The sequence below is a fragment of the Rattus rattus genome, chromosome 3 (assembly GCF_011064425.1).
Source record: "Rattus rattus isolate New Zealand chromosome 3, Rrattus_CSIRO_v1, whole genome shotgun sequence".
Taxonomy (NCBI): domain Eukaryota; kingdom Metazoa; phylum Chordata; class Mammalia; order Rodentia; family Muridae; genus Rattus; species Rattus rattus.
The window spans coordinates 202,467,299-202,495,073 of NC_046156.1; the positions used below are offsets into that span (position 1 = coordinate 202,467,299).

The 27,775-nt window shown below is 45.0% G+C and overlaps 1 protein-coding gene across 2 annotated transcripts in view; it reads right to left on the reverse strand.

Annotated features, from left to right (window-relative positions):
* The window catches only part of Arsb (arylsulfatase B), a 174,775-nt gene that overhangs the window by 74,846 nt on the left and 72,154 nt on the right, over window positions 1–27,775 (reverse strand). For both annotated transcript variants that reach the window (XM_032899022.1, XM_032899021.1), the window contains exon 5: window positions 24,116–24,359. In XM_032899022.1, coding sequence (XP_032754913.1) covers window positions 24,116–24,359 — 244 coding nt within the window. The remainder of the gene's footprint in view (window positions 1–24,115; window positions 24,360–27,775) is intronic.

A 27,775-nucleotide genomic window follows, 5' to 3' on the forward strand; every position in this document is an offset into this window, starting at 1 on the left:
CTGGGAAAGAGAAATGTGAGCTGGAAGTCAACCTGAGCTGTACATCAACCCCCCCCCCAACATCAACAGCAGCAGCAGCAGCAGCGATAACCGCAATAAATGCATTGTCCGTGGAAATGCCCTCGACGGCACAGATACAGCACTTGAAACAGGAACAAGGTGAAAACTCAGGTGCTCGGGTGTTCTAAGAGGTCAAAGGCAGGACAATTACGTATGGGTGGCGTCAGAATGCGCTCGTTAATATTGGAATTCAGTTGTATTCTACCTATTTATAATCTATTAAGTGCGCTTTCCCTCTCAGGAGTCTTGAAATCTCCTTGTGGGTCTTTGAACGAGATTGTCTTTATCTGTAGTTAGAAATAGCAATGGCTTTAGGGCCACACGCTCTCAAGCTCCATTGCTGAATTCACTTCTTTTGCCTTCAGTAAAGGACTCAGGGTCTCCGTGCTTAGGGCTGGGAGGAGTTAAGAGGAACAGGATAGGAAGCGATTCCAAGGGAGGCAGAGAGAAAACAGGGCTGAGGAGAGGTGGTGGTGGGTGGGGCGGCGTAGTTTCCATCCGTAATTATAAAGTAAATTATCGGCACAGATGCATTGCAGGAACTCTCTTTAAACAGTGTCCTTTCAGGAAGGCCACGGTTGGGTGTGGTAGAATATGTTCCTATAATCCAAGCAGTTCAAAAGGCTGAGGCTGAAAGGCCATGAGTTTAAGGCTAGCCTGAGCTACATACAAAACCTCAGTGCATAAAAGTAAAACCCAATCTAAAATCCATCTGACTGATTTCTGTAGAGACTAGAGGCCAAGAGCACACACGTTCTAGAACATGGGCATGGATCTGTGGGTGGGTGGGGGGCCTGGGATGGAAGGGTGGTGGAATCTCAAAGACTCCTGCAAGCCTTATACGTTTTCCCTGGGAGATGATGGTGGGTGAGCATTTGTGAGAGAAAATGACCTACGGCCCAAGACCATATTCTGAGTCGCAGATCTAATATGGTATAAAGCTGGGTCGTAACTTCTCCGCTCCCTTTATGTAAGACAGCCAGACAGCTGCTAACTTTAGTTCTAAGACACGGAATGCCCTCTCTCAGATGAGAGAGCACCTCCCATTTTGGAGGAAGACATCAGTGTTAATGCAGCCTACTCGTTACAAACTACATAGTTAAAAAGAGGAGATGTGATCTGCTACCTATGATTCTCCCTTATTTGGAAGCATTCGAACAGGTAGTGAAGCTGCTTAAGTAATATTGTCTTCAACAGGCTAGGAATTCATCTGGGAAATTCCATCCTTCAGTCACGGCTGCTGATGTTTGTGGGAATTTTTTTTTTTTTAAATCATATACCCAATCTGTGACTCCAAGCAATGTTTGCTTTTATTACAGTGGAGCTCAGAGAACAGGACTGTGCTGTGCTCACCCCTGCTGGGCCTGTGAGAATGGCTACAGCAGGAAGGTGACAAAGAGAAAGGATACTTTGTTCACCTCTAATTCCTGAGGACTGCCCCTCAACCAAGCAGGGGATGTTTCCTCCATGCCCTGGACTAGCAGACTAGGGCTAGTTGAGGCTCCTGATTATTTGGCAAGGCTTGCTTTGAATACTAGAAACTAGGACCGATACAGACATTAAAAGACTTGTCCCAGGGGAGATTGCTCAACAGTTAAGAATGCTTAGTAATATTGTAGAGACTTGTTTGGTTCCTTGCATCCATCTTGGGTAGCTCTCAACCACCTGTAACTCCAGTTCCATGGTATTGAATGCCCTCTTCTGGCCTTTACATACATATGTGAATACACACACACACACACACACACACACACACACACACACACACACACACACACAAAACCCACCAATAATATTAATAATACAATCAAATTTATAAATGTTTAACATACTTGACATATATTAATTTCATTTAATCCTCAACAACACAGACCCAACCTTGGCTAGGGTAGTTGGTTGGGGTACTGTGGGTGGTTTGAATAGGTATGGCCCCCAAAGACTCATGTATTTGAATGCTTGGCCCATGGGGAGTGGCACTATTAGGAGATGTGGTCTTGTTGAAGTAGGCGTGGCCTTGTTGGGGATAGTGTGTCACTGCTGGTCAGGCTTTGAGGTATCCTATATTCAAACTATGCCCAGTGTAGAATATTGCTGCCTGTGGAACATGACATAGAACTCTTAGCAACTTCTCTTGCACCATGTCTGCCTGTACACCACCGTGCTTCCCTCTGTGATGATAATGGACTAAACTTCAGAACCGTAAGCCTGTCTCAATTAAATGCTGTCCTTCGTAAGAGTTGCCATGGTCATGGTGTCTGTTCACAGCAATGGAAACCTTAATTAAGACAGTTATTAACAAGACCCCTGTTTGAGCAGATGTTGGAACTGGGTCTGAAAGTCAGGCTGATGGACTTCCTAATCTCCACCCCTAACCTCTATGCTATACTATATCCCATAGTGAAACGTTTACCTATAGCTCCAGGATCTTTTGAACGTGTTATGCCATCCATTTAGTTTATTTTTATGATTCCATGAACAAATACCTTTACGCAGGCTACCTTTATGACAACTTGACAGAAGCTAGAGTCATTTGGGATAAGGGAACCTCAGTTGAGAAATTGCCCTACCAGTTTGTCTGTAGAAAGCCTGAGAGGCATAGTCTTAACTAATGATTAATGTGGGCCCAGCTCACTGCGAGTGGGGCCACTCATAGGTTCTTGGTCCTGGGTGTTCTAAGAAAGCAGGCTGAGGAAGCCACGGAGAACACGCCAGAAAGCAACATCCCTCCATGGCCTCTGCATCAGAGGTCCTGCCTTCAGCTTCCTGCCCTAAACTCCTTCAATAGTGGGCTATGAAGTGGAAGTATAGGATGAAATAAAACCCTTTTCTCCCCAACTTGCTTCTTTCTGGTCATGGTGTTTATCACAGCATCAGAAACCCTCACCTCTAACTGCAAATCAACAAACGCATTGATTATTTTCCTCATTTTTTTTTCTCATGTGACGGACAAAATAAAATGTTGCCGTCGTTGGTGACTTTTCAATATTTCATTTAAACTCACCTTAAAGTTCACATTTTCTATATTCGCTTTCTTTGACATAAGAGGCGCTGCCCAGCGATGACCTGTCTTAACAGGACTCCACCCTCTCACACCTTGTGGTCACATGGTATCCATTTGCTAAGTTCCTAGCTTTTGATTTCCATGGTGCTCCATGTTGAAGGGTAAGGGGGCAAACCCTTCCCGCATAAAACCGAGGTGTGATTATATGACCCCTCCTCTTATCCACAGATGCTTGCCATCTGTCACAAAAACACATCCTAGAAAGGGAAACAGCAATGGCAAGAATTTCTGAGGAGAAATTTTGAACGAAACAAATAAACCCACACCAGTTTCTGCTAAAAACATGGGGACTCCTGCAGGGGTGATTCCCATGCATGTGTGAGCGTGGATGGCTTCCTCACCAGTTCCATTCCCCGCTGCTGAGCTCTTCCCGCACTCAGGCCCTCAAACATTCCTCCCAGATTCTCATGTAGCACTAACAAGATGGGAAACACTGTGCTCACATATTATTTTAACTGACGGGGGTTTTTGCAGAGCTGTGGATTGAACCGGGAGCCCTCCTGCATGCCGGGAAGCTGCTGTACTATTGAGCATCCTTCCCAGGCCCTGTCCCGTCTTGCACACGATGACATTGATGCCTGGAGATTTTAGTAAGCATATGAATAATAAACATAGGAGATGAGATTTGAACCAGAGCTGACCACAAAGCACACATTTGAAAACATTACTCTGGGGAAATCACTACCAGGACTTATTCTATTCACCGCATGTGGGGCGGGTGGGTGAGTATTGGCTCTATGCAAGACCCATGTTCCTTGAAAATCCCTGTAACGTGCAAACATTACCATGAGAAAAGAGGTTAGGCATGGGGATTATAAAATTTAGACAAAATCTGGTAAGGAAATGTAAGTTGACTTTATTTGCTAGAGGATGGGGAGATCCTTTTGGATTACTGCTTGTTTTTGTTAAGGAACTTTTAAGTTTTTAAAGTAGAATACTCAAGAAAAAAAGTAATTATCAAAACATCGTACTCTTAATACAATCTTTTCCTATTGCTTACTAAAAAAAAGCAACGGGCCAGACTCTTGGGTTGGTAGCAGGACAAGCCATAGGGGATAAGGACCCCTTCTTCCAATTTCCATTTTAATACTCATGAAGAATTTTCAGAAGATGAGAACCGGCAGCAGTGTTGGCAAGCAGGCAGAAGACCAGCTGCCAGGGTCCTGAGGGGACTTCAGTAACGCCAATGCTGGCGAGACTAACAGCATAGATTTTGGTTTTACAATAAGGATCGAAACCCGATCCAAAAAGAGGTTTTTTTTTTTTTTTTTTTTTTAAAGGCATCCGTTTTGTCTTTCTCTGACCTCACCAAGTAGGAGCTACACAAGACAAAAATGGGCAGTGATTGCCCACAGACTGTTCTCAGAGATGGTAGCTCTGTATCCACTCTTGGTGGCTCCCTTGTTTATACTGACACAGACAGCAAATGGCAAAGGAACAAGGAAGGGAATGGCAGGCCGTGTAGCTTCCAAGAATGTGATACAGACTGCACTATAAGGAAAGCCCCTTAAAGTACAGCATGCTGCAGGCACAGACTGGGGACGTTTACCAGGCACCGTACTGTAGAAGGGAATCAAAATAGCCAATCAACGCCATTGTCATTCTGCGTCTCTCCCTCACTGCTGAGGATGCCGACAATACCAACATGCCAAAACGCAGGGGTGCTTGGCATTGTTTCTTCCTTGCCACCGTGGGCTGCCGACACCCCTCAGGGGAGGCAGAATGCGGTCTAAGATAGAATTGTCAGCCTGTGTCTCTCTGGGTGAGAAATGGCAGGGGCTGAGACAGAGGATGGGGCATGGTTCTCTAACTCCTGTGTACCTAGACGCTGCTGGGACGGGGGAATCTGGCTTATCTCCTAGTAAGTACCAGGAGTATGGAGGGACCGGAAGAGGGGCCTTCAATGGGACACAGGCACAGCTCTGTACGATCAACGCCCTCCTCAACCTAGATCCTTGAAGGAGGAGACAGTCCTTGCCTTGTCCAAACTGTTTTATTCACGGCAGATGAGGATGAACACGTCTTACTCTGGGTGAACCAGAGATTAAATACCTTTTGCAGGAAGGGATGCCCGGGAAGGGACACTCATTGGCTACACGCTCGGGGCCTATCTAACTACCTCATTAGCATGGAGAACTCTAGGTTTTCATGTCACTGGACCAGTTGTCCTGGTCCTCTCAGTGGGGTGTCATTATCATGTACTGCAGGACAGGAACCTGGTTGGGAGTTAGTTTGAACTCCTGCTGTTCTCAATTATGAGATTTACTGGGGTCCTGAACTTGCTACTCCCTTACCAGTTCTTCTGCCTGGTGGCACAGTCCGCCGCCCCACGTACGACTCCTGCACCTAAGGCTCTAGGGTGACAGTGGACGGGAGGGTGGGAAGACGGCACATGACAGAAGAACAGGGAGTTTTCTGTGAGATCGAGTCTCCTAGGAATGACAGAAGCTACACATGTAAAGTCTCACCAGCTTAGCTGCCAAACATGAGCTGAACACCACCACCAATAGACACAGCGACCTGGACAGGGAAAAATCTCACAAGGCCTCCATCCTACAACAGCAGCAGCAGCAGCAGCAGCAGCAGCAGCAGCAGCAGTAACAACAAACAAAACAACATACTCTAAGCAACCCACCCCCCACCCCACCCCGACAATGGGCAAAGAGACACCTTGTTGCTGTCAGTGTTGTTCTTATGTCAGTCAGGGGCAGAGAGGATGGCGGTCCTTTGTTCATCCTAGTTTGATGCCTGGCTTGGGGTGACCAAAGCTGTCTTATGCCTAGGACTCACAAAAACCAAATCAAATCAAATTCAGGCAGTGCAGCCTGGGAGGAGGATGACAGAGAGACATGCCACCACACCTAAAAGCATGGGAGGAAGAAGACTGACAGACAGATCTGACTGACAGATCATCATGCCATCCACAGGCATGCCCTCTGGTGCACAGCACAAGCAGGGCCACAGACACTTGCCTGCTGTCACACCGTGCAGCATGGATGGAGGATGTCACCCAGTGGCCCACCAGCTGCATAGTCAGCCTCCAGTGGGAGCCACCAGTGTCCGAGAATGTGGTGGTCAGATGGGAGGGAAAAAGAAGTGGAGCAGCTTGGGCATTCTGAAGGGAGATGGAACTGAAGACTCGCAGGCGGAGAGGAGGAGCCTGTTGTGAGTGGCCATGGTGAGGTCCCAGCCCTGAGCTGCCACTGAGAGCCATATCTGGGTCATGGCAGGGTCAGTGCTGATGTCCATGGGTCATGCTACCACTAGAGAACACTGGAATGCCCCTTGTTGGGGCCATCGCCAGGAATCACATGGATGGTCAGGGACTGTGCAGAACTTGTCCCATCTCTCACTGGTTGTGGCATTCAGGATAGCTGGCACCTCTGCTCATGGTCATGGGGGTGGGTGGTGGGTGTCTACACTTGGAAGATACCTTGTGCCTCACCTAGACAGCACAGTAAAGCTGGCCCTGGTCAAGGGGATGCTAGTGATTCAGCCCCAAGGCTGAGAGTAAGCTGGTCCTGCTACTTGTCTGCTTGATGGTGTGGTGTGGGGCTGATGCCCTCCCCTCTTGCCACCATTGGTAATCAGGAGAGCTGGCTCCAAAGGTTTGAGAGTGGAGAGCTAGCCCTGCCCCCTCACTGTCAGTAGCAGGCCCTGCCCCTTGTCTGGGTAACCCAGTGAACCTGGTCCTGGAGGCATGGGTGTGGGTGAGTACACCCTGAGGGCAGGAGAGCAGGAGAGCTGGCCCTGCCTCCTGCTGGTGACAGCGTTGGGTGGCCTAGCCAGAGCAGTGCTGGAGAGAGAGAGCAGTGATGGTGAGGATCAGGGAGAGCCAGTGTGCTGACCAACCAGCTCAACTACCGCGCAGGACCAGATCCAGGGCTCTGAGTTGACCTATCCCCACATCTGTATCATCTGTGAACCGTTGGGATGTGTGAAAGGGCCAGTTCTTGCTGATCCAAGACTTCGGATCTCCATGATGCAAAGCACCAACAGGATAACTGGGAGGAGCTCTAGTGATTCGTGTCACAGAAGTCAGGGATCTTGAAGCAGACCAGACTCGTTGGAATGAACATGTGCACATAAGGATGTGTGGACAGAGGGGTGTCCTATGAGACACACTGTTGACACACCACAGTTTCCATGCTGAGATGTTTTCTATGGTGTGTGTGTGTGTGTGTGTGTGTGTGTGTGTGTGTGTGTGTGTGTGTGTGTGAGAGAGAGATGGGACAGGGAGATGAGCAGGCTGGAGTACATGATGTCGAACTCACAAAGAATCAATAAAAAGTTTTTAAAAAGACTATAGGCAAACAAGGAATGTTGAGAGCAGAAGGAATAGTCTTCCCCAGAGAAGAACCAGCAAATGGTTCTCCAACAGCAAATGGTCAGCCCTGAAAAGCCATACAGTCAAGTAACGTTATACAGGCTGAGAAGGTGGGTGTGTGTATTTAGGAATAAGTACACACTCACATACATATGCACGAGGAAAAGGAGGCCACGGACTAGAAACAGCAGAGTGCTCGCTTCGGCAGCACACACGCTAAAATCGGAAGGATACAGAGATGGGGCAGAGAGCGCAGCCCAGGGATAGGTGTGGAGGGGAGAAAGGGGAAGCCATAAAATTATATTTCAATCAAAAAAAAACTTAAAGGAGTAAAATAACAAATAATTTCTCGAACATTTTCTTTTCATGAAATATATACTTGGTAGTCTTTGAATCCTGCGAGTGACATTTAGTCTAAGATTCCTGGGGCTGTTTTATCTGAGGGTGGTGAAAGAACCCAGGAACACAGGGATCCCCACGCTTCCGCCGAACAACAATGACCATCTAAATTTAAATATTTTCACGCAGTCCCTTCTGAAGCCTCATTGGTAAAAACAGAGCACCAAATGTCAGCCCCCCAGCACACCAGGAAACTGGGTACCCTTCCACCCCAGCTGGAAGTAAGGACATACCACCCAGAAACTGAAGAGAAAGACCGAACCCACGCAGGGGTAGAGATAAGCCAGGAAAATGGCAGCGTATAGGAAAAGGAAAGTCACACTTCAAGAGACAAAATGGTAACACAGATCTAACAGATCGTGAATCTCAGGGAGTCTGGATATTGGGTAGTTGGAGAGTGTAGGAAAAGATCTCGGTGATGGACCAATGCCACCGTGACAGAAGAGAGGAGAACAGGTGGGAAAGGGAAAGCAGGAGGTGGCTGGAGCAGGTTCTGCTACGCGTCAGACCGTCAGCAAGGAGGCAACATCCTCACAGAAACCACGTGGTTCTGCCACTGGAAGGCAATGTCCTTTTTCTCCTTGAAGTTTTCAAGTGGGCTCTCACTCTACGGTTGAGGCTATCCTAAAACCATAACCCGGTCTGCCTTCAACTGGTCAGTGACCTCTGTCACAGTGCTGAGATTACAGGCATGGGCCTCCACACTTCACTCTGAGGTTTCTTCTGAAGTGAAGAAGATGTTAAAGTACCGGATCCCACCCCAGAAGACAGCCTGCTATTGCAGGTCTGAGGAAAAAGCAAACACACATGAATATGGGTAAGACGATAGATAAGGATCTGCCACGACACCAGGGGCTCTTGTATAAATGCCATTGGTTCAGAACCCAGAGACGTAATCGCTAATTCAATTGCGATGCTGATGAACCTGGACAGTGGGGATGGAAACGGAAGAGTGCGTTTATTTGAAGGTCAGAGAAGGACAAAAGAAGACCCAATTATTCTCTTTAGTGACTGACCCATTATCTCAAAATGGGGTGCAATTTCCCGATCCTCCCGAACAGGTTGCCATACAACCGATCTTGTCCAGCCAACTGCTCCCCAAGGAGGGCCGACTAAGCCCATCGGTGTATCAGATTATCTCCCTTACGTTAATGCTGTCATTAGGTGCAAGCTCATATGGTACCGAGCCACACCAGCAGCACGCTATATTGAGCGGGCAGAGTCTTTTTTACTGATTTATCTGCTCGTAGAAAGCATCACAGTAGCAGAGCATCGAGCTTCAGCAGTCTAGAGTGACTCATTACTTCTTCAGAGGGAAGTTAACGCTCTGGCCGTGCTACAAAAGTGGGATTCCCTGGATGAGGGCTGCCACCTTACTTTAAGCAGGGAAACGGAGCTGAGACCTGGAGAGGATGATTGCGCAGAAGACACTGTGGATGCTAAGCCTGAAAGAGATACTGAGTTAGAGCTTTCGGCCCTGATACCGATGAACCTGATGGCTGAAGTGAAGAAACTGAGGACATTCCGGACAAACAGCTCAGTGTCCGTTCTCAGAATGATCAGTTGCTGAAAGGAACAGCAGTGGAAAACGGTCATCCAGTCCAGCAGCAACCGAAGGACCCCGTAAAGCAGAAGAGACAGAGTTAAGGTGAAGACCATTGTATTCTGGAGGAGCATAAACCAGTTCTGCCGGTAACATCTTGCTTCAGCCAGCCACGCCCTGTGCCTATCAGCAGTGTAAGCTGCCTCCCCATCACCACATCAGTCAGTGTTGGCAACGTCATTCTGAAAACCCACGTTATGTCTGAAAATAAAACCAACTTTTTTAAACCTATTGCAAACGGGAAGATGGTTAACAGCTGAAAGGAGGCATCTTTCAAATCTGTCCCCACACCATGGAAGCATTTACACTAGCTTTTTATGTATATAATATATATTATACAATGTTTATGTTTTAAAAAAGATATTACTGGGGCATCCATTTTCTGTGGACTCTTTGATACTTCAAGCCCTCTTGCCTTAGCATTATGAAAAAAAAAAAGAGAAAACTTACTTTACCAGGGTAATGCTCACTTTCCAGAAATTATTGAAATTTGGACAACATTTAACTTAAGCTTCAAGCAGCTTTTTATGAGCTTGTAGCAATCCGGTGCAGTAACGGAGCCATTTCCCATTTGAAATGGCTTCGACGGGGGTTGGGGATTTAGCTCAGTGGTAGAGCGCTTGCCTAGGAAGCGCAAGGCCCTGGGTTCGATCCCCATCTCTGAAAAAAAGAACCAAAAAAAAAAAAAAAAAGAAAAAAAAAAAAAGAAATGGCTTCGACGGTAAATTAACAACTCAGTTATTAAACTAGCGGGATCCGACGATGATACATCTAGGGAAAGCAGAGGTAATTGACTGACTTATTTCTACGTAATGTTTCACCGAGAGAAGTTTCCACTTCATTCCAGCTGCTTTCTTTATCTTTTCCACTGGACTTTGCATGGATTTTCTTTTTCTTTTCTTTTCTTTCTTTTTGTTTACTTTTTTTAAGAGTGGGGTTAGATGTTCTTACCATGGAGTTTTACAGGGTTATATAATAGCAGTGCAGTGCTTTTAGCTGTAGCATTTAATTTTTTAATTTTCCATTTTTCAAGAATAGTTTCTGCTTTGTTAATATTTATACACGGGCTACTTGTTGAAGTAATTAATTAAAAATATAACCAAGTACCTAAGTCTTTCAGCTGATGTCCTAAATATTAAATTCCCTTAAGTCAGGCAGAATTGTTTTTACAATTTGATAAATTATGCAGTAGTGTAATGGCAATTTTTAAAAATGCAGATTTAAGCCTGTACATTATTGAATCTGATGACTTGGCAAGAGAATCAGGTGCTTTCAGCTTTCTTGAGAAAACCCTGTGTGGAACGTTTACACTGACTAACAAGCTGGTATTGCTGGGTCCTTGATTTAAAGAAATTAATTTGGAAAACAAAAATAATCTGCCACGAATCCCGAGTTTCTAGGGAAATTTAAAAAGACTCAGCAAAGGAGAATTCAAACCGTTTGGCAAATGAAAACTATTTTCCCACTATGGAGAGAAAGTCACAAGCCCAGCAAAACCGTCACACGATATTTTGGCATTATGCAAATATAATCAACACAGTACCTGTCAATATATAAAAGCTGTAGTATCGCTTCCCAACCTTCTGAGCAGAATTAAGCCCAAAACCACCAGGCATTGGAAATTCTAAATCCCCAGGTACTGACCTTAGGTACTGACCTAAGGGAAGAAAATGGAATAAACAAGTAAGCCCAGCATGGTGGCCTATTCCTGTAACCCAGTGCTGAAGCATCAGGACTGCAGCCTGTTTGAGCCCAGCATCAACTACACAGTAGGTCCCAGGCTGGCAGGACCACAGCGTATGCACTATCTAAAGAAAAGAGAAGGGGCTGGAGAGATGGCTCAGCGCTTAAGAGCACTGGCTGCTCTTCCAGAGGTCCTGACTTCAATTCCCAGCAGCCACATAGTGGCTCACAACCATCTGTAATGGGATCAGATGCCCTCTTCTGGTTGTGTCTGAACAGCTACAGTGTACTCACATACATGAAATAAATAAATAAATCTTTAAAAAAGTATTTGTAACTTTTTTCAAAAAGGAAAGGGGTGAAAGGGGAGGAGAGAAACAGCAGCAGAAGCAAAAAAAAAAAAAAAAAAAAAACCTCTCAGAAACTAGGGCCATGACATATAACTAAAAGGCAGAGAGCAAAGAGAACTGAAAAGAGAAGGTAATTTTTAAAAAGCTCAGAGAAAACTGCGGGTAGATCCAAATACCTACAGCGGAGGCTTGTGAAGAAGAAAATGAAACGTGGAAGACAGGGTTAAGCCCGACTGTAAATATCGTGAACCAAAGGTCTGGAGGTATAGTTGAAGGAACCTACTTTGTATCTGACCCAGAATGGGTCACCCTGAGACATAAATGGCCAGTCTTTGTCACAACGGTGACAACAACAATCCCCTGGGCCTCCAAATGAAAGGACCTGTCGCTTGCCAAGGAAATTAAATATGAAGCAGACAAAGATGCAGATAACGGTTTTAAAATCCGAGGAAAGACAGTACGAGACAAAAGGTGTCTTTTTTTTTTTAATCATTTGAGATATTTTAATTATTAAGGTTATGGAAAATGTTTTTCTGATAGGCATATAAGAATCTAAAGAATCCTGAGAAATTTATCCAAGGAAAATTCTTCCAACGAAGAGACAGTTGTAGTGGATGGATAAGAGGGCTATTACCAAACAATATAAGGATATTGGCGAGCAACCGAAGAAAATACAAATTGTTCTAAATGTTGACATGGCTAACAGATACGAGGTAAAAGTAGAACTTTGGGCACAACGACAAAGCTAAGGATTCAAGTGTTGTAACATACATGTAGATAAACCTTACCCACTAGAGTAAAACATGATCGGATTTGACGATAAACAAAACGAGTACTATCGTTAGTCGCTACAGAACACACCACCTTCCCCCAGGACGTGGTCCTTGAATTCAAAGGACTGAGACACCGAAAGCAGCTCCTCTGACTGCGGGAGGGAGAAGCTAGAACTCAGGAAGATGGAAGATAAAGTGGACACAAGGAAATCAAAGGCACGATCGATTTCTTATCGGTTGTTTCTGTTCTTAGCTAAGACAGAGAAACGGGAGAGTGGGACTTATTTACCGTGATTCCTAACAATTCGAAAATGAACGAACGAAAGCCAGATGGAACGTACAAAGCAAGACGCTGGACAGCAGTCGAGGGCAATGCTGCCCGATGGGTGGGTAAAGCTGAGCCGTGCAACTGCCTGGCCTGAGGGAGCTCCTCAGTGCTAGTGGGAGAAAGACAGCTGAGGGGGGTCTGGGAGACTCCCCGAGTTAAAGACACAGAGCTGAAAACCCAGAGTCCAAGGAAGAGAGCTCCAGAGAAGAGAAAGCTGTACAAGTAGAATCTGGGAGCTATGCAGAGGATCCCTCAGAGTATTGCTATCCACTACTCACCGCCAGGGAGAAACCCATCTGAGAGGTCGAAGGGGACCCTGATCAGCATGCTCACCAGGTGAGAACCTCGTGGTGTCCCAGGCTGGAAGTGCTCATAACTCATCCAGCAATGGGCACAGAAGGCTTTGACTGAGTGCTAGGGTATAACCTGCCCTAGTATGAGTGCTGTCTCAGACCCACGTAAGTCACAAAAGCATTACTTAGCATTAGCTGGCAATCACTGGAAAAAACAGCTTCTCTGATGGGGCTGAGAGCTGCACCAATCCGTGGATATGAAGATGAGTGCCGTCTTAGGGTTTTACTGCTGTGAACAGACACCGTGACCAAGGCGAGTCTTATAAAGACAACATTTAACTGGGGCTGGCTCACAGGTTCAGAGGTTCAGTCCAGTATCATCAAGGCTGGAGCATGGCAGAATCCAGGCAGGCATGGTGCAGGGGGAGCTGAGAGTTCTACATCTTCATCTGAAGGCAAACAGAATACCGACTTCCAGGCAGCTAGGATGAGGGTTTTTAAGCCCACGCCCACAGTGACACACCTACTCCAACAAGGCCACACCTCTTAATAGTGCCACTCCCTGGGTCAAACATATGCAAGCCATCACAAGTTACTCAGAAGGCAATTTGATTCTGTGACCATGTGGAAAACGAGAGTAGGAGATTCTCGCTTATATCTTCCTTATGATCTTGTCAGCCATGGGTTCTTGGCCATGCTTACAGTACTGGGTATAAGTTCTGTCCTGTGGACTAGGCCTGAAACCCAGTCAGAAGGCAGTCAGTTACCTCCACAACGTTCATGCAAGAATCACGCAACAGGCTTATCTCAAATGTCTATATTTCACCCTTCCCGTCAAGGCTCAGGGAACGTTACAGAAGAGAGGGCAGAAAGACTGGAAGAAAAGGGGTTGGGAAGGCCTGAGACATAACTTGCCATAACAGTGTTTTCTGGGCATAACTAGTTTTGCTTTTATGAATTCATGGCAGGTGTGGCTACCTGCCTAAGACATGGACAAAAATCAAGCCAGTCGAAATTCCAGCATGGGTCAGGGAGGGACCCACAAGAACCCATCTCTATCTGGGGAGCTTTTGGCAACTGATGAGTGCTGGAGGGGGAAGAGTCAGTCGCATCAGCCCCTGGTAGGCTGACCATGCTCCAATGGACGGCCCTACACCCCTGAGCATATAGACAAAACAACATACTCAGTGGATTATATAAAAGGAGGAAGGCCATGAAGTATTGAGAGGATAGGATGTGCTGGTAAGGATTTAGAAGTCTGGGGGACTGAGGGGTAGATACGATCAAAATACATTGTGTACATGTATGAAATTCTCAAAAGAGTAAACTTTAAAATGTATTTTCCAAAAACACATCACTCAAATAAATGTACTGATGACAGAGTCTTTGACCAAAGCGAGATTCAGAAGAACACAGAAAGGCTGGCAGCCACCAAGGTAAATCTGTGATGCTTGACACTGAATCAAAGATCAACCAGCATGCGAAGAGGACCCGCAAAGAGGCTGACCAACTAGTCACAACCACCCAGAGGAGACACGAATGCTGCTAATTGTTTGCTAATTCACAGTTGCTGCACTGCAGCGATGACACCGTAGGTGTTCAAGGAGTTAAAGTTAAAAGACCAGCGTTTAACTCTTAGAAGTAAAAGCGCCAAAGCATGAGATGGAAAACAGTCCAGCTGTACTTAACTGGTGATTGGATATTGAGAGAAGATGACACACTTGAAGGTCGTAATAATTAGCCTTAGTTGTAAACGTGATTGGGTTTATAAAAAATATCTAGAAGATTAGGAACACACACACACTTCTCAGTATTTTCGGGGAAGATTAAATCATGAGGCTTCTGACCTAAGCAAATGGTTTAATCTACTGACCATCCAAAGTCTGATGAGACTACTGGGGACTGAGGCTCGCCTGGAGGGTAGGGCCTCAGCTGCAGACGAGCATCTCTGAGTAAGTGCATTCGAGACTATGTCTTGGTCTTGCCCTCTTCTTGCTACTGGCTGCTACGAAACGAACGGCTGCCTCTTTCACACATCCTTGCCAACATGGTATCCAGTCTCCTCTGCTGAACACGGCGGGTCCAAGTGATGAGTGTTCTTGGAAGGAAGAGAAACTACTGCTTTTGAAAACAACATCCCCGGGGTTGGGGATTTAGCTCAGTGGTAGGCGCTTGCCTAGGAAGCGCAAAGGCCCTGGGTTCGGTCCCCAGCTCGAAAAAAAAAAGAACCAAAAAAAAAAAAAAAAAAAAAAAAAAACAACATCCTGTTCCACTTAGTTTTAACTGTGAACCTGATACCTAGAGTCATCCGAGAGGAAAGCTTCCACTACAGAACTGGCCTCCTGGCATATCTGGGGTATTGTCTCGATTGATAATTGATGCAGAAGGGCCAGGCCCATTGTGGGCAGCACCATCCTTAGGAAGATGGTGCTGGGCTGTATAGGAAAGCTTGCGAAGTATCATCCAGAGAGCACCTAGTAAGCAACAAGCATGGCTTTAGCTCCACATTCCTGCCCTGAATTCCCTCAGTGATGGATTGTGATCTGGGCGTATAAACCAAATAAATCCTGTCCTCCCCGAGGTTCTTTAGGTCACAGTGGTATATCCCAGCAATAGAAAACAATCTAGGACAGCCCTGGAACTCTGATATTTCTCATAGCAGTTTAACAGTTTGAAGCAAGATTAAGAAGAATTGATGTCTGCACACTGACGGAGACCTCTGCAGCACTGGCCATCGCTGGCCTCCGTCCATTACTGCCATGCCCATCTCAGGCGCCTCTGCTGAACGCTGAAAAAACCGACATCGTCTTAAAAAATGGTTTTTCCATTTCTGGGGAAAAAAAAATCTCCCATCCTCTGGGCATAGATCAAGTGACTCTGACACTTGGCTGGCCGCTTGTTTTTTTGCTGGTTGGGAAGGTGACTGGCTGCTTTCTCGGTACCTGCTGCCGGGTACAAGATGCCCTGCCACTGATGTGGAAAAACCTGCATGGAGCCAGGGGCAGAAGCAGGGGGGGGGTTGTTTTTTTTTTTTTTTTCTGGAATGATAAAGTTGAAAGTCATCCTTCACTTAAGGGATAGGAATTTGCTGGATTTTCAGAACGAGCCTGGAAATGTGTCTACAGATTAAACCATAGGCACAAATCGGACTTAAAAACAACAACAGAAAAGGAGGCCCACTTATGATATGCCGTACTTGGGCCTATGTTTTTGGAAACAGTCCTGAAGGACCCAGAGCTTTGGTTCCCTAAGGAGTTTATCACCAAGAGAACACTCTAGAGCTAAAGGAGGACAGCAACTTCGAATTAAATGGTGACCACATACCGTGCCGATTTCTCCGCAGATAGAAGCCAGACTCTAAAGGTCACTCCCGATTGAGATCATCTTAGTGAAATGTGAGTTTACAACCTGAAATCTAGTGATACAGATCTGGACAGTGCCAAAAATAATAGTCCACGGTTCAGGAACAAGGGAATTTTTTTTTCAGAATGATCAAAACATACCACAGAACAAGTGTACATTTCTGATATGAAACAAAACAAAAATAAAAACCGACTGAGCTCCTAGCACACCACAGTGTGACCACATCAGAACCAAGCACATTTGCCTTGTTCTGATTTTGTATTCGTGTGTGGAGTGCATGAGTGTGTGTGTATGTGCATATTTAAATGTGTGTGAATGCATACATTGCCCATGTGTGTGAAAGCCAAAGCTAACATCCCCTGGATGGTGGGAAGAGATACCATGGGCCAAGGACAACATTTAATTGGGGCTCGCTCACAGGTCAGAGGTTCGGTCCATTATCATCAAGGAACATAACAGCATCCAGGGAGGCATGGTGCAGGAGGAGCTGAGAGTTCTACATCTTCTTCCGAAGGCAAACAGAGGACCAGCATCCTCAGGAAGCTAGGAGGAGGCTCTCTCAAAGTTCACCCCCACAGTGACACACTTCCTCCAACAAGGCCATACCTCCTTATAGTGCCATTTTCTGGGTCAAGCATATTCAGACTACCATACCAGCTTAGACAGTGAATCAGGGTCTCTCACTGAACCCTTGGCCAGCTGATTCAGTTTGTTCCAGAGATGCCCTGTGTCACCAGCTCCCATGTGCTAGGGTTATAAGCAGACCACTGTGTACCCTGGCACATGCCCATGAGGGTCTGAACTCAGTTCATGTTTGTGCTGCAAGCATTCTGCCCACTGAATCATCTAACTTTTTTTTGAGACTTACTCTGTAGCCCAGGCTAGCCTGAAATTTGCCATCTAGCTACCTCGGGATCCCATGTATTCTGCACCCAGCTTTTCTTCCTTCTTTGTCAGCCTTCAGTGACTGTCACATTTAAAGTGGCTGATAGACATTAGTTCAGCACTGTGTGCTCAGATATTACTTTTTTGAAGATTTATTTATCTATTTTATGTGTATGAATACACTGTAGCTATCTGTCTTCAGACACACCAGAAGAGGGCATCGGATCCCATTACAGATGGTTCTGAGCCACATGGTGTGGTTGCTGGGAATTGAACTTAGGACCTCTGGAAGAGCAGTCAGTGCTCTTAACCACTGAGCCATCTCTCCAGCCCTGTGCTTAGATGTTTATTTCCTTTTCATTGTGAAATGTTTTGTTTTTGCACTAGACAAGCAAGGGAGACATAGGCTTGTCCAGAACTGTTTTATATTTTCCTATATGCACTAGCATAGGATAATTTATTTGGACATTCTTACATGCTATGTCTCTCAGTGAGATCAGCTTCTCCTTTTTTTTTTTTTTTTTTTTGTTTGTTTGTTTGTTCAGGAAGCGAGATTTTCTTCTGAGTGTTGTGGTTTGATTTTCTTCCATGTAATTCCTGCATTGTGAGGTGGCAGCTCAGGAGGTAAGAACACTTGGAGTTCTTGCAGAGGACCTGGGTTCAGGTCTCAGCACCCAGAAGGTGGCTCACAACCAGACTCCAGTTTCAGGGGATCTGACGCCCTCTTCTACCCTCCATGTGAAGCAGGCATGTGCATACACATTCATGTGGGCAAAACCCATAAACATAAATATTTTTTAGAAATGGCTTTTTTAGATAAGTAAAAGTATATACTTTCAAAAGGAAAATACAAATGGAAAAACGTTTAAGATTTTTTTCAAAGACCATATAAGAAAGGCTGTGTTGAAAATGAACATTTCTAATCATGAAGGAATAAAAGTGTTATAGCCCACCTAGAGAACAATATGGTTATATATATTTCCATATATAAAAACCATGTCTATAAGTGGCCATTTTTCTTTAGCACACTTACTTAAATTTTATATATAAATATATATAAATGTATGATTATGTATATGTATATATACATACATATATACATACATTAATATGCTAAATGTAGGCAAAGATTTTTTTGCAGGCTTAGTTCATTTCAGTGTTATTGATTAAAACATCAGGAGGCTAGGACTGGAAAAGTAGCTCAGTGGTTAAGAGCACTCTCTGTTTTTGCAGAGTACCTGGGTTTGATTCTCAGCACTGGCCTGGTGCCTCACAATTGTAACTCTAGTTTCAGGGGATCTGATGCCCTCTTCTGGTCTCCATGGATACTGCACATGTGGTATTTATATACATATATACACATGAAATGAAAATAAATGATAAATCTATTTTCAAAGTTCAGGCAATGGTTAATATAGCACAATAGTATTTGCTAGAATTAGCAGGATGACATAAGAAAGAGCTGGCTTTATATGTAGCGATTGACTATAAAAATGATTATTTTTTTCTTTAGCATAATTGACTTCGTATCTGTTAAATGAGAAAAAGGGTGCAGAAAAACAGTGAAAAAATACATTCGTGGGTGTGCACACGCCACCAACGATCGGACTTGGGGCCTACACATACTAAATAATCACTACCCCTACAACGAACCTTTTAAAAGGCAAATGTTTGGGTTTTAAAAAGAAGTTTCAATATTTCTAGGATCTACAGTTCACTTGCAAGTTTTTTTGTTTTGTTTTGTTTTCAAATTGTCACAAATCGGCAATGGCAGTAAAACGTGTTCTCTTGTGGTTCTTTGGTATATCTTTATGGCATTTAATACATAAAGCACAAAATGTGTTATGTGATTGCTAAGTCATTGGTAAGACTTCTGGTTGGCAGCAAACTATTTGTAAGGCTGTGGAGAAGAGACCCCAGAGAGCCTGAGTAGTGCAGTACCACCATGGCAATGACTAGGAGAGGTGAGCGGTAGTCACCTCATCACATGACACAGACAGGCTTGTCTGTCACCCCCACCTTCAGCACAGTAGTCACTGAGCTGTGCACCAGACAGGTGCAGGAGCCTCTTGTGGGTGTACTTGATGCTGGGACAAAGGTTTGGGGAGCAGTAAGATGCTTCAGTATGAGAAATGACTGTTTTCAGCAACAGGAGAGGTACTGAGAAAGATGGATTATTCTTCAGCCCAACAAAAACCAACCAAGTGAGAAGGCCAGGCTGATTCCATGACAGACTTCAAGTTGCCAGGCAAGGAGACTAGGCCTAAATCTCGGTTTCCAATAACTGGGCAATTCCAGGCAAGTCCAGGCCTTGGAAGCTGTCCCGACACCTGGTGTGAGGCAAGGACGACAGGTCAGCAGCAGTTTCCAGACTTCCCCAGCAACAGTTTCCAGACCTCCGCAGCAACAGTTTCCAGAACTCCTCAGCAAGTTTCCGGCCCCCACATCCTAGTAATGGAATGACCATAGAAATGGACCCAACAGACTAACATAGAAGTCACCTACCCTGGAATTCCCTAATGTGCTTTAAATCAGGCCTGGAAGCCCATTTGATGATCTCTGTATTCTGGTAATGGGGAGACCCCAGCATGTTGGACTTCTGCAGAATAAAACACTCTGTGTTTATACACAGAAAAACAGTGAGTATGGGTGTCGGGTTTTTTTGTTTTGTTTTGTTTTTGTTTTTTTGTTTTTTTTGGCTAACCATGGACCCTTACATGAGGAAATAGTGCACAGCAGGAGATGGAGGGGTGTGTAGGGTGAGTAGAGGGTGAGAAGGGAGTGGAGGCGGCAGAGAAAGGCAGGGGTAGAGTTTCTATGTAAGGTAACAGCTGTTCCATGTTATCCACATCCATGGTCCTTCAGACCACTGGCGTTACCACGAGTGAGCAAAGGAAACAAAAGGAATGGGGTGGCTCTTATAGAGTACCCTCTAACTCTAAGACTAGCAATGCCGGCCCTAACTCAGGTGAAGGACCCCTACATACAGAGAACTCATGTGTCAACCTCCCTGTGCAGGCTGTAGTGTAGGAGATTACAGCCAGGTAAGCCAGTGCCACAGGATATGCTGTGATGGCTGGGGATTACAGACCATAATACCGCAGAGGCTGGGGATTACAGACCACAATACTGCAGCCCTTTCCCTCTCCAGGCAGCCTAGAGAGATCAAGCAAAACCAGGGTGATGAACCCTGAGGTCAGGAACACAGCTCCCTGTGGCTTCAGTCCCTGGTGCAAATGTGACAGACAGCTGCCCCACCAGCTGCGAGCTTGTCTGCTCCCAAGGATAAACAGAGCCAGAAGAGAAGAGAGCAGTGTAGCATCTCTCCCACCAGCTACCCAGCAGAGAGCGGTGACCCTGCAATGAGGAATGAGCAGGCTGCAGTGGCAGGCCTGCTTTTGGCCTGTTGGCAGAAACCAGGGTCGCCTGTTCTGTGTGTGCCCCAGGGGGCGTTTTCATTATTGTTGTTTTTACTTAAAGATGTTTCTTTTTGGACATAATACAACAAGGCCTTGCTTTTCTCAATGTATATTGTTTTAGAAATGACCAAATTGAGTTTTTAAAAAAACCGAAATTCATTTTTAATCTATAATGAAAGTTTAGAACTTTTTTAGGGCCTAGTTAAAACACCTGTTAAAAAAGATGTTAAATAAGAAGTTCAAGTGGTGATTATTAATCTTCTCTACACGCCCAGGTGTGTGTGTGGGAGGGTGCACATGCTTCTCAGCACCCACCAGATATTCTGGATTACCGAATGAAACACACACACACACACACACACACACACACACACACACACACTCATACACACACATACATATACACATACACACACACATACACACACATACATATACACACACACATACACACACATACATATACACACACTCATACACACACATACATATACACACACATGCACATATACACACACAGACACACACACAGACACATACACACATATACACTCATACATACACATACTCATACATACACACATATACACACACATACATATACATACACATACACACATATACACATACACACACAGACAGACACAGAGAGAGAGAGAGACAGAGAGAGAGAGAGAGAGAGAGAGAGAGAGAGAGAGAGAGAGAGAGACAGAGAGAGAGAGAGAGAGAGAGAGAGAGAGACAGAGAGAGCCTTGTTTTTAATATGCCCTAAGCAGCTCAATGACTGGGCCACCCCCTAACTCCATGTGGCTAACACACACTTCCCTCCAATATTCCTGAGTTAATACTTACTAAGTCTGTATTTCATCTTTGCTGCCCTGGACCCTGCTGTGAAGCCCTCCTGGGGCCACATTCTTCCTGCACCTTTCCAGTGGGGTCTGTCTCCTAAGCCCTCATCATGGCTGAATCCCCTCTTCCCCTCTGTCCCTTCCCTGGAATCCTAACAGTCCCGCTTCTGTCTCCCTGCCCAGCCTTTGGCTGTAGGTAACTTTATTGACCAGTCAAAAACCAACTGGGGGGTTGGGGATTTAGCTCAGTGGTAGAGCGCTTGCCTAGCAAGCGCAAGGCCCTGGGTTCGGTCCCAGCTCCGAAAAAAAGAAAAGGAAAAAACAAACAAACAAACAAAAAAAAAACAACTGGGGGCAGGCTTCCTTTAGTCCTACGTGCAAGACACTGCACACAGGTTTCTGAGTAACTTAATTAGCATGAGAACACAGGCCGCTACAAGAAGTTTTAAAATTAAACATGAATTTCTGCCTGTGCAGGGGTGGCCTGAGACCCAGTGCTGTTCAAGGGTTATCTCTAGTTGAAAAAGTTGAAAAGTGGGCCAGTCCTTGTGTGTTGTTGTTTGAATAGTGATTCTTACATTTTTATACATTCCCCAGGGAAAACCTGGAACTCGGCGAAGCAGAACCGCTTAAACCAAGTCATAAAATTGATAGAAAGAGCTCTTCCTTGGGTTTGGAAAGCAGAGATCGCCCCTAGTCGTCCCTCTGAGATGAGATACTGTTTGGGAAGTGGGAGGGCTGAGATGAGCAAATTTCCATCTTTCCAAAACTTTAAACTTTAAACTTCATGGTTCACACATTAAGGGCAGTCAAACGTTCTCTTCATGAAATAATCTAAATTCTGATTTTACAAAAGAATTATATTTATCTCTGCACACCACCTGCTCTAAACACTGGTAATTCCAGGTGCTGCGCTTGGCAGAGGCATCTCTCCAAAGCGCATGTATGTGTGAGTGTCCTTAGCACGGCCAAGCATGGCTGCCTTGCTCGGCATCAGCAGGACATCATGTGACTAGTTGTGACCTTCCGAACTGGAACTCTACATTTTGTATCTTACTTTTAAAGCTCCTATAAGTAAAATAACTTGGCTTTATTAAAATATACATTTAATAATAAAAAAAAGAATTATATTTATCTATGTATCTACTTAGTGTGGAGTGGGTTGGGAGAGTGTGTATGCCACAGTATATGTGTGCACATGTATGTGAGAATGTAGGTGTGTGTGTGTGTGTGTATGTATATGTGTGTGTATGTGTATATGTATGTGTATGTGTGTGTGTATGTGTGTGTATGTGTATATGTATGAGTGTGTGTGTGTGTGTGTAGGTCTGAGGACAGCTTATAGGAGTTGCTTTTCTCCTATTCCACATGGGTCTTGGGGATCAAACTCAGGTTGTCAGGCTTGCAAGCATCTTTTAAACATTAAAACAATTACAGAAAAAAATAGGAATATTAAGAGAAGCAACATGCCTAGAAGCTGGGGACTGGCTCATTTGAGCACGTGCAGTATTGGTACCATAACTCTGTGAACATGGGTTACTGGCTAGGAACTTGGTAGGTGTCACCAGCGACCACAGCCAGCCAGAGGGCAGCTAGGAGCACTGGAGAAAGATGACTTAAAAGGGTCAACATTTCGTCTAAAGAAGATTGCCACTATCTGATTCCATTCGCTGGTTAGTCTTGCGGAAATACAGGCCAAATATTGCCAGACTTTTCTATTTTAAAAAACACTTTATCTGAAAATAATTTCAAATCTATAAAAAGTTATAAAAAATCATAGTACAAGAACATCTATGCTCCTTACCCATCTTCTCAGATTGCTAATATTGGAGGTTTGAATCCACCCCAAACACAAAGTACACATACACACAACTATTTTATGAGCCATGTATATCACCACTCTTTACAAGTCCTCTACTGCGGATTTCCTATACATAGAAACATGAAACTCTACCATTTTGAACTGGGAAAAACAGTGCTGTGGAGAAAGGAAAATATGGAAGATACACAAAGAAGACCACAAGGAGGACCGTCAACCTGCCAGTCCCAAACAGAGCTCAGCACACGAAAGAGCTTGAAAGGCACAACAACAGCATTTGTTGTTTTAGTAAAAGCAGTGCCTCCAGTGTATGTGATCTTATGTATAAACTGGATCTGGGTACCAGACCACAGACATACACGACATATATGTTACGTTAACATGTATGTTATACTAACATGTATGCTATAAAACATACTATGACACAGATGCTAGATTCAAGTTTCCTTCCCATGCTCCAATGAAGCATCTTCCAGCCTCAAGGGCACGCACCTCCTTCCTCGCAGGTCGCATTTCCACGCTGTGGGAGTGGACCATGAGTAGGGCCATCCCTACAGCTGAGAGCAGGCCCTGCTCCTGTACGGTGTCCTCCACGTTCCTAGCACTCATGGGGGCAGATGCCCCCGCCTCCTGCAGAAAACCAGCCATACCCTATCCTACACCAAGAAAAACCCTCAGCTTTACAGACCTACAGGGACATCTCAGCCTTCACGGAACACAGAACCCAAATCCCAAGTGTAAAACTCAAAACGGTAATGGCAGTATTTGGAGGACACTTCACTTCTTTTTAGGAGCCGCTTGGCTGGCCTGTCATCTTACAAAGGGAAGCGGCCATTCTCCGTCCGTCATGCTAAGATGCTGGAGTTTCTGTCCTGACAACGAATGGGGCAAGATGTGCAGATACCTGATTGTTTCCCACACGTCGAAGCCATCCAGAGGTTTGGTTCCATGGGTGCTTCCCCCAGCCAGATTCACCAGCGTCGGAAGCCAATCGGTGATGTGCATGAGCTCCCGGTTCTTCACGCCTTTCTGTTTCAGCAAGGGGCTTGCCACGAAGCCTGCTCCTCGGATGCCGCCTTCCCACAGGGTCCCTTTCCTTCCTCGAAGTGGCCAGTTGTTGCCTCCAGACCTAGTCTGCCCGCCGTTGTCTGAAACACAGATAAGCCTTGGCATGGGTGGATGAAAGCTATCAAAATGGAGTCACTTGCGTCACACCATAACAGATGAGAATATAATGGGGGAAGCTAAGGTTATGAAAGAGGGGGATCTCGTGCACATATACCACACAACAAGATCAAGCTCAGGGGGCAGTGGTGGGAGAGGTCATGGTACCTTATACAAGAATAATCCAGCAAGGACATCCACCCAATAACTGTCCGTCTTAGCCTAGTGCTGCTCCTGCTGCTCATCTCTGAGGCCAAGGATGATTGCTTCAAGATAACTTAAGCGATCTTCCCCAGTTTTCATCTAAAAATATCCCATGTGCCAACCTCTTCAAAAGTGCCCATGGTTACCAAGAGAACATGTTCCCGTTGCAGTGCTCTCTGCTTTCATGGAAACTCATGATCTTTGAGGCTCTCTCTGTTAATTGGGGGCTGGGGGAGGGATGACAACTTTATTGCACTTTTATAAAAACATTTTAAAATTATATGTGAGTGTGTGTCTGCATGTGTGGGACTGTAGGTACCAGTGGAGGTTAGACGCTCACACAGGTGGGTGAGCCATCCTATGTGTAAAGGGAACTAGGTCTTTTGCAAGAGCAGTGCAAATTCTTTTTTTAAAAAAGATAATTTATGGGCTGGAGAGATGGCTCAGTGTTTAAGAGCACTGACTGCTCTTCCACAGGTCCTGAGTTCAAATCCCAGCAACCACATGGTGGCTTACAACCATCTGTAATGGGATCTGATGCCCTCTTCTGGTGTGTCTGAAGACAGTGACGATGTACTTATATATAATAAATAAATCTTAAAAAAAGATTATTTATTTATTTTTATTTTATGTGCATTGGTGTCTTGCCTGTATGTCTGCGAAAGGATGTTAGGTTACCTAGAACCGGAGTCCCAGACAGTTGCCAACTGCCATGTGGGTGCTGGAATTGAACCTGGGTCCCCAGGAAGAGCATTCAAGGCTCTCAACCTCTGAGCCATCCCTCCAGCATGCTCCTCCCACAGCAGCACACATTCTTAAGTATCTTTCTGGATGTTAACTCCTTTATTACTCCTGACCCTGTCTTGCCTCCGCATCTTTCCAAATGGTAGTAAGGGTTTCAAGGATTTTTGCCTAAGAGTGGCCAGACACTAAAAAGTGAGGCCTGGTACATTTCCAGCTGTTATCTCTTAGAATACATTCAAGGATAGAAGGGCTTCACATAACTCTTGTTAAATGGTTCTGGAAGAACAGTGGGGAAAACTCTTCCCTGTCCCCTACTCTCTACTCCTCTCCCACTGGACACTGTGCTCCAGTACCAGAAATAGCCAGGCTCCAACATGACACTTAACTGATAAAAGACCCTTAATCCTCTGAGTTCCAGTGTGGATAGGACTAGGCAAAGCCATGGATGAATTGTATGTGAACTGGACAACAATGTACATGGAAGGAGATGAGAGCTGGGGTTCACAGTTCATATAAAGAAAACTCAGGGGAGCTTCACTTGGTGACTCAACGCTCCTTCAGAAGACAGCAGACCTTTTCAGATTTGTCTTGGAGCACTGGGCATGGTGACACGTGCCTTTCATCCCAGCACTCTGGAGACAGACGCAGGTGAATCTTTGGTTTCTAGGTCAGCCTAGTCTACACAGTGAGTTCCAGGATAGCCAGAGCTCAAACACACACACACACACACACACACACACACACACACACACACACACACACACACACACACACACACACACACAGAGCCAGGGGAAGAGGGAAGTCATCCTGGAAGAAAACTTACAGCACTGAAACTAGTATCTGAATTACCAGTCCACTCTCTGGTGACCTGAGCCCTTTCTTAATTGGGAAAAGCAATGGTTTCTTCAGAGTCCTACAAACAGTGCAGTCGGGAGGGAAAAGTGGTGCCAATCTCTCCCTTCATTCACATCATACCAGGAAGTGAAGGCTTTTGCTCCTCATATGAACCCAGTGAGGCCTCAGAAGGACCTTCAGTATTTTATGAGCCCGGTGAGGACTCAGAGTTAAGCGTTGAGTTTGAACTACAGAAAAGAAGCAGTGATATTTCTTGTATAATACATTTGTAGAGTCATATTTCTTTCCAAAGTACCCAGCTGCTAAGGTAACTTTATACAAATACTTAAATATGCAGATATATGCAAAACTTTTATGTGCATGCATATTATACTTACACATTACTTTTTAAAACCACTATTGTTCAAGTGAATCACATGAGGGTGGTAGGACTGATTACTCCAAAGAACGTTCCACACAGAACTCTCTGGTCCTTGGGGGTGGGTGGCCTAAGGCATCCAATAACTATTTGATCCATAGAACATTCCACATAGAACTCTCTTGTCCTGGGCAGGAGAGGTAGCATAAGACATCTCATGGATACCTTAAACCTTGGTAACCACACTCTGTTTTTTTTCCTATACATACACCTATAGTAAAGTTCAATTTATTTCCCTTTCATTTTTACTTTCTTATTTTTTATATACATGGTGTTTTGTCTGCAGGTATGTCTGTGCAACATTTACATGCCAATGAGCTACCAAGGGAGTATTGGGAACTGAACCCAGTTTCTCTGGAAGAGCAGCCGGTGTTCTTAACAGCTGAGCCATCTTTCCTGCCCCATAAAGTTCAGTTTCTAAGTTAGGCACAGTAGCTGTCAACAACAATAACAACGAAATAGAACAATTATAATATACTGTTACAAAAGTTATTATAAAAGTGTTCAATGGCACAGGCTGTTGTCCCAGCAGAGGAAGGAAGATATTTCTCAGCCTAGGCATTTGAGACCTGCCTAGAGGATACAGAAAGACCCAACCTCAAAATCAAAAGCACTGTGGCTGTAGTTTCTCTGGTGCACTTGCATGAAGGAACATTCCACCCACCGGTAGGACAGAAGTCTACATTGCACTAGAAGTCAACATGCGGAAGAAAGTGCAGTTTAAAACGTGGAAGCCATTTCTTTTGTAATTTTTCCACTTACTATTTTCAGGCCGAAGTGGACATAGTGGACTGAGACGGTAGAGCCCTAAGCAGTGAATCCGGGGGACTCCAGGATACAGTACAGGGTGCGTCTATGGGAAGCAATAACTCAAAACATTTAAGTACTAACTCGACATCAGGTACCACAAGATCTCAAAGCCTAAGATGGGACAGAGATGCAACTGACAGCTAAGGGCAGCTGCTCACTAGCTGGGTGACCAGCTTGGTGACTCAGTTTCCCCATTTTCCTCATGAAGACTGTAACTCCTTCCTTCCTGTTTTAAAGTTAGAATGAAATTAAACCACTTAGGACTACTTTTGTCAAGGCTTCTAATGCCTGAGTGTTCAATAAACAGTAATAATTCTTATCATATCACAGCCATCCCAAACGTCTGGATTATAATGGTCTCTTGAC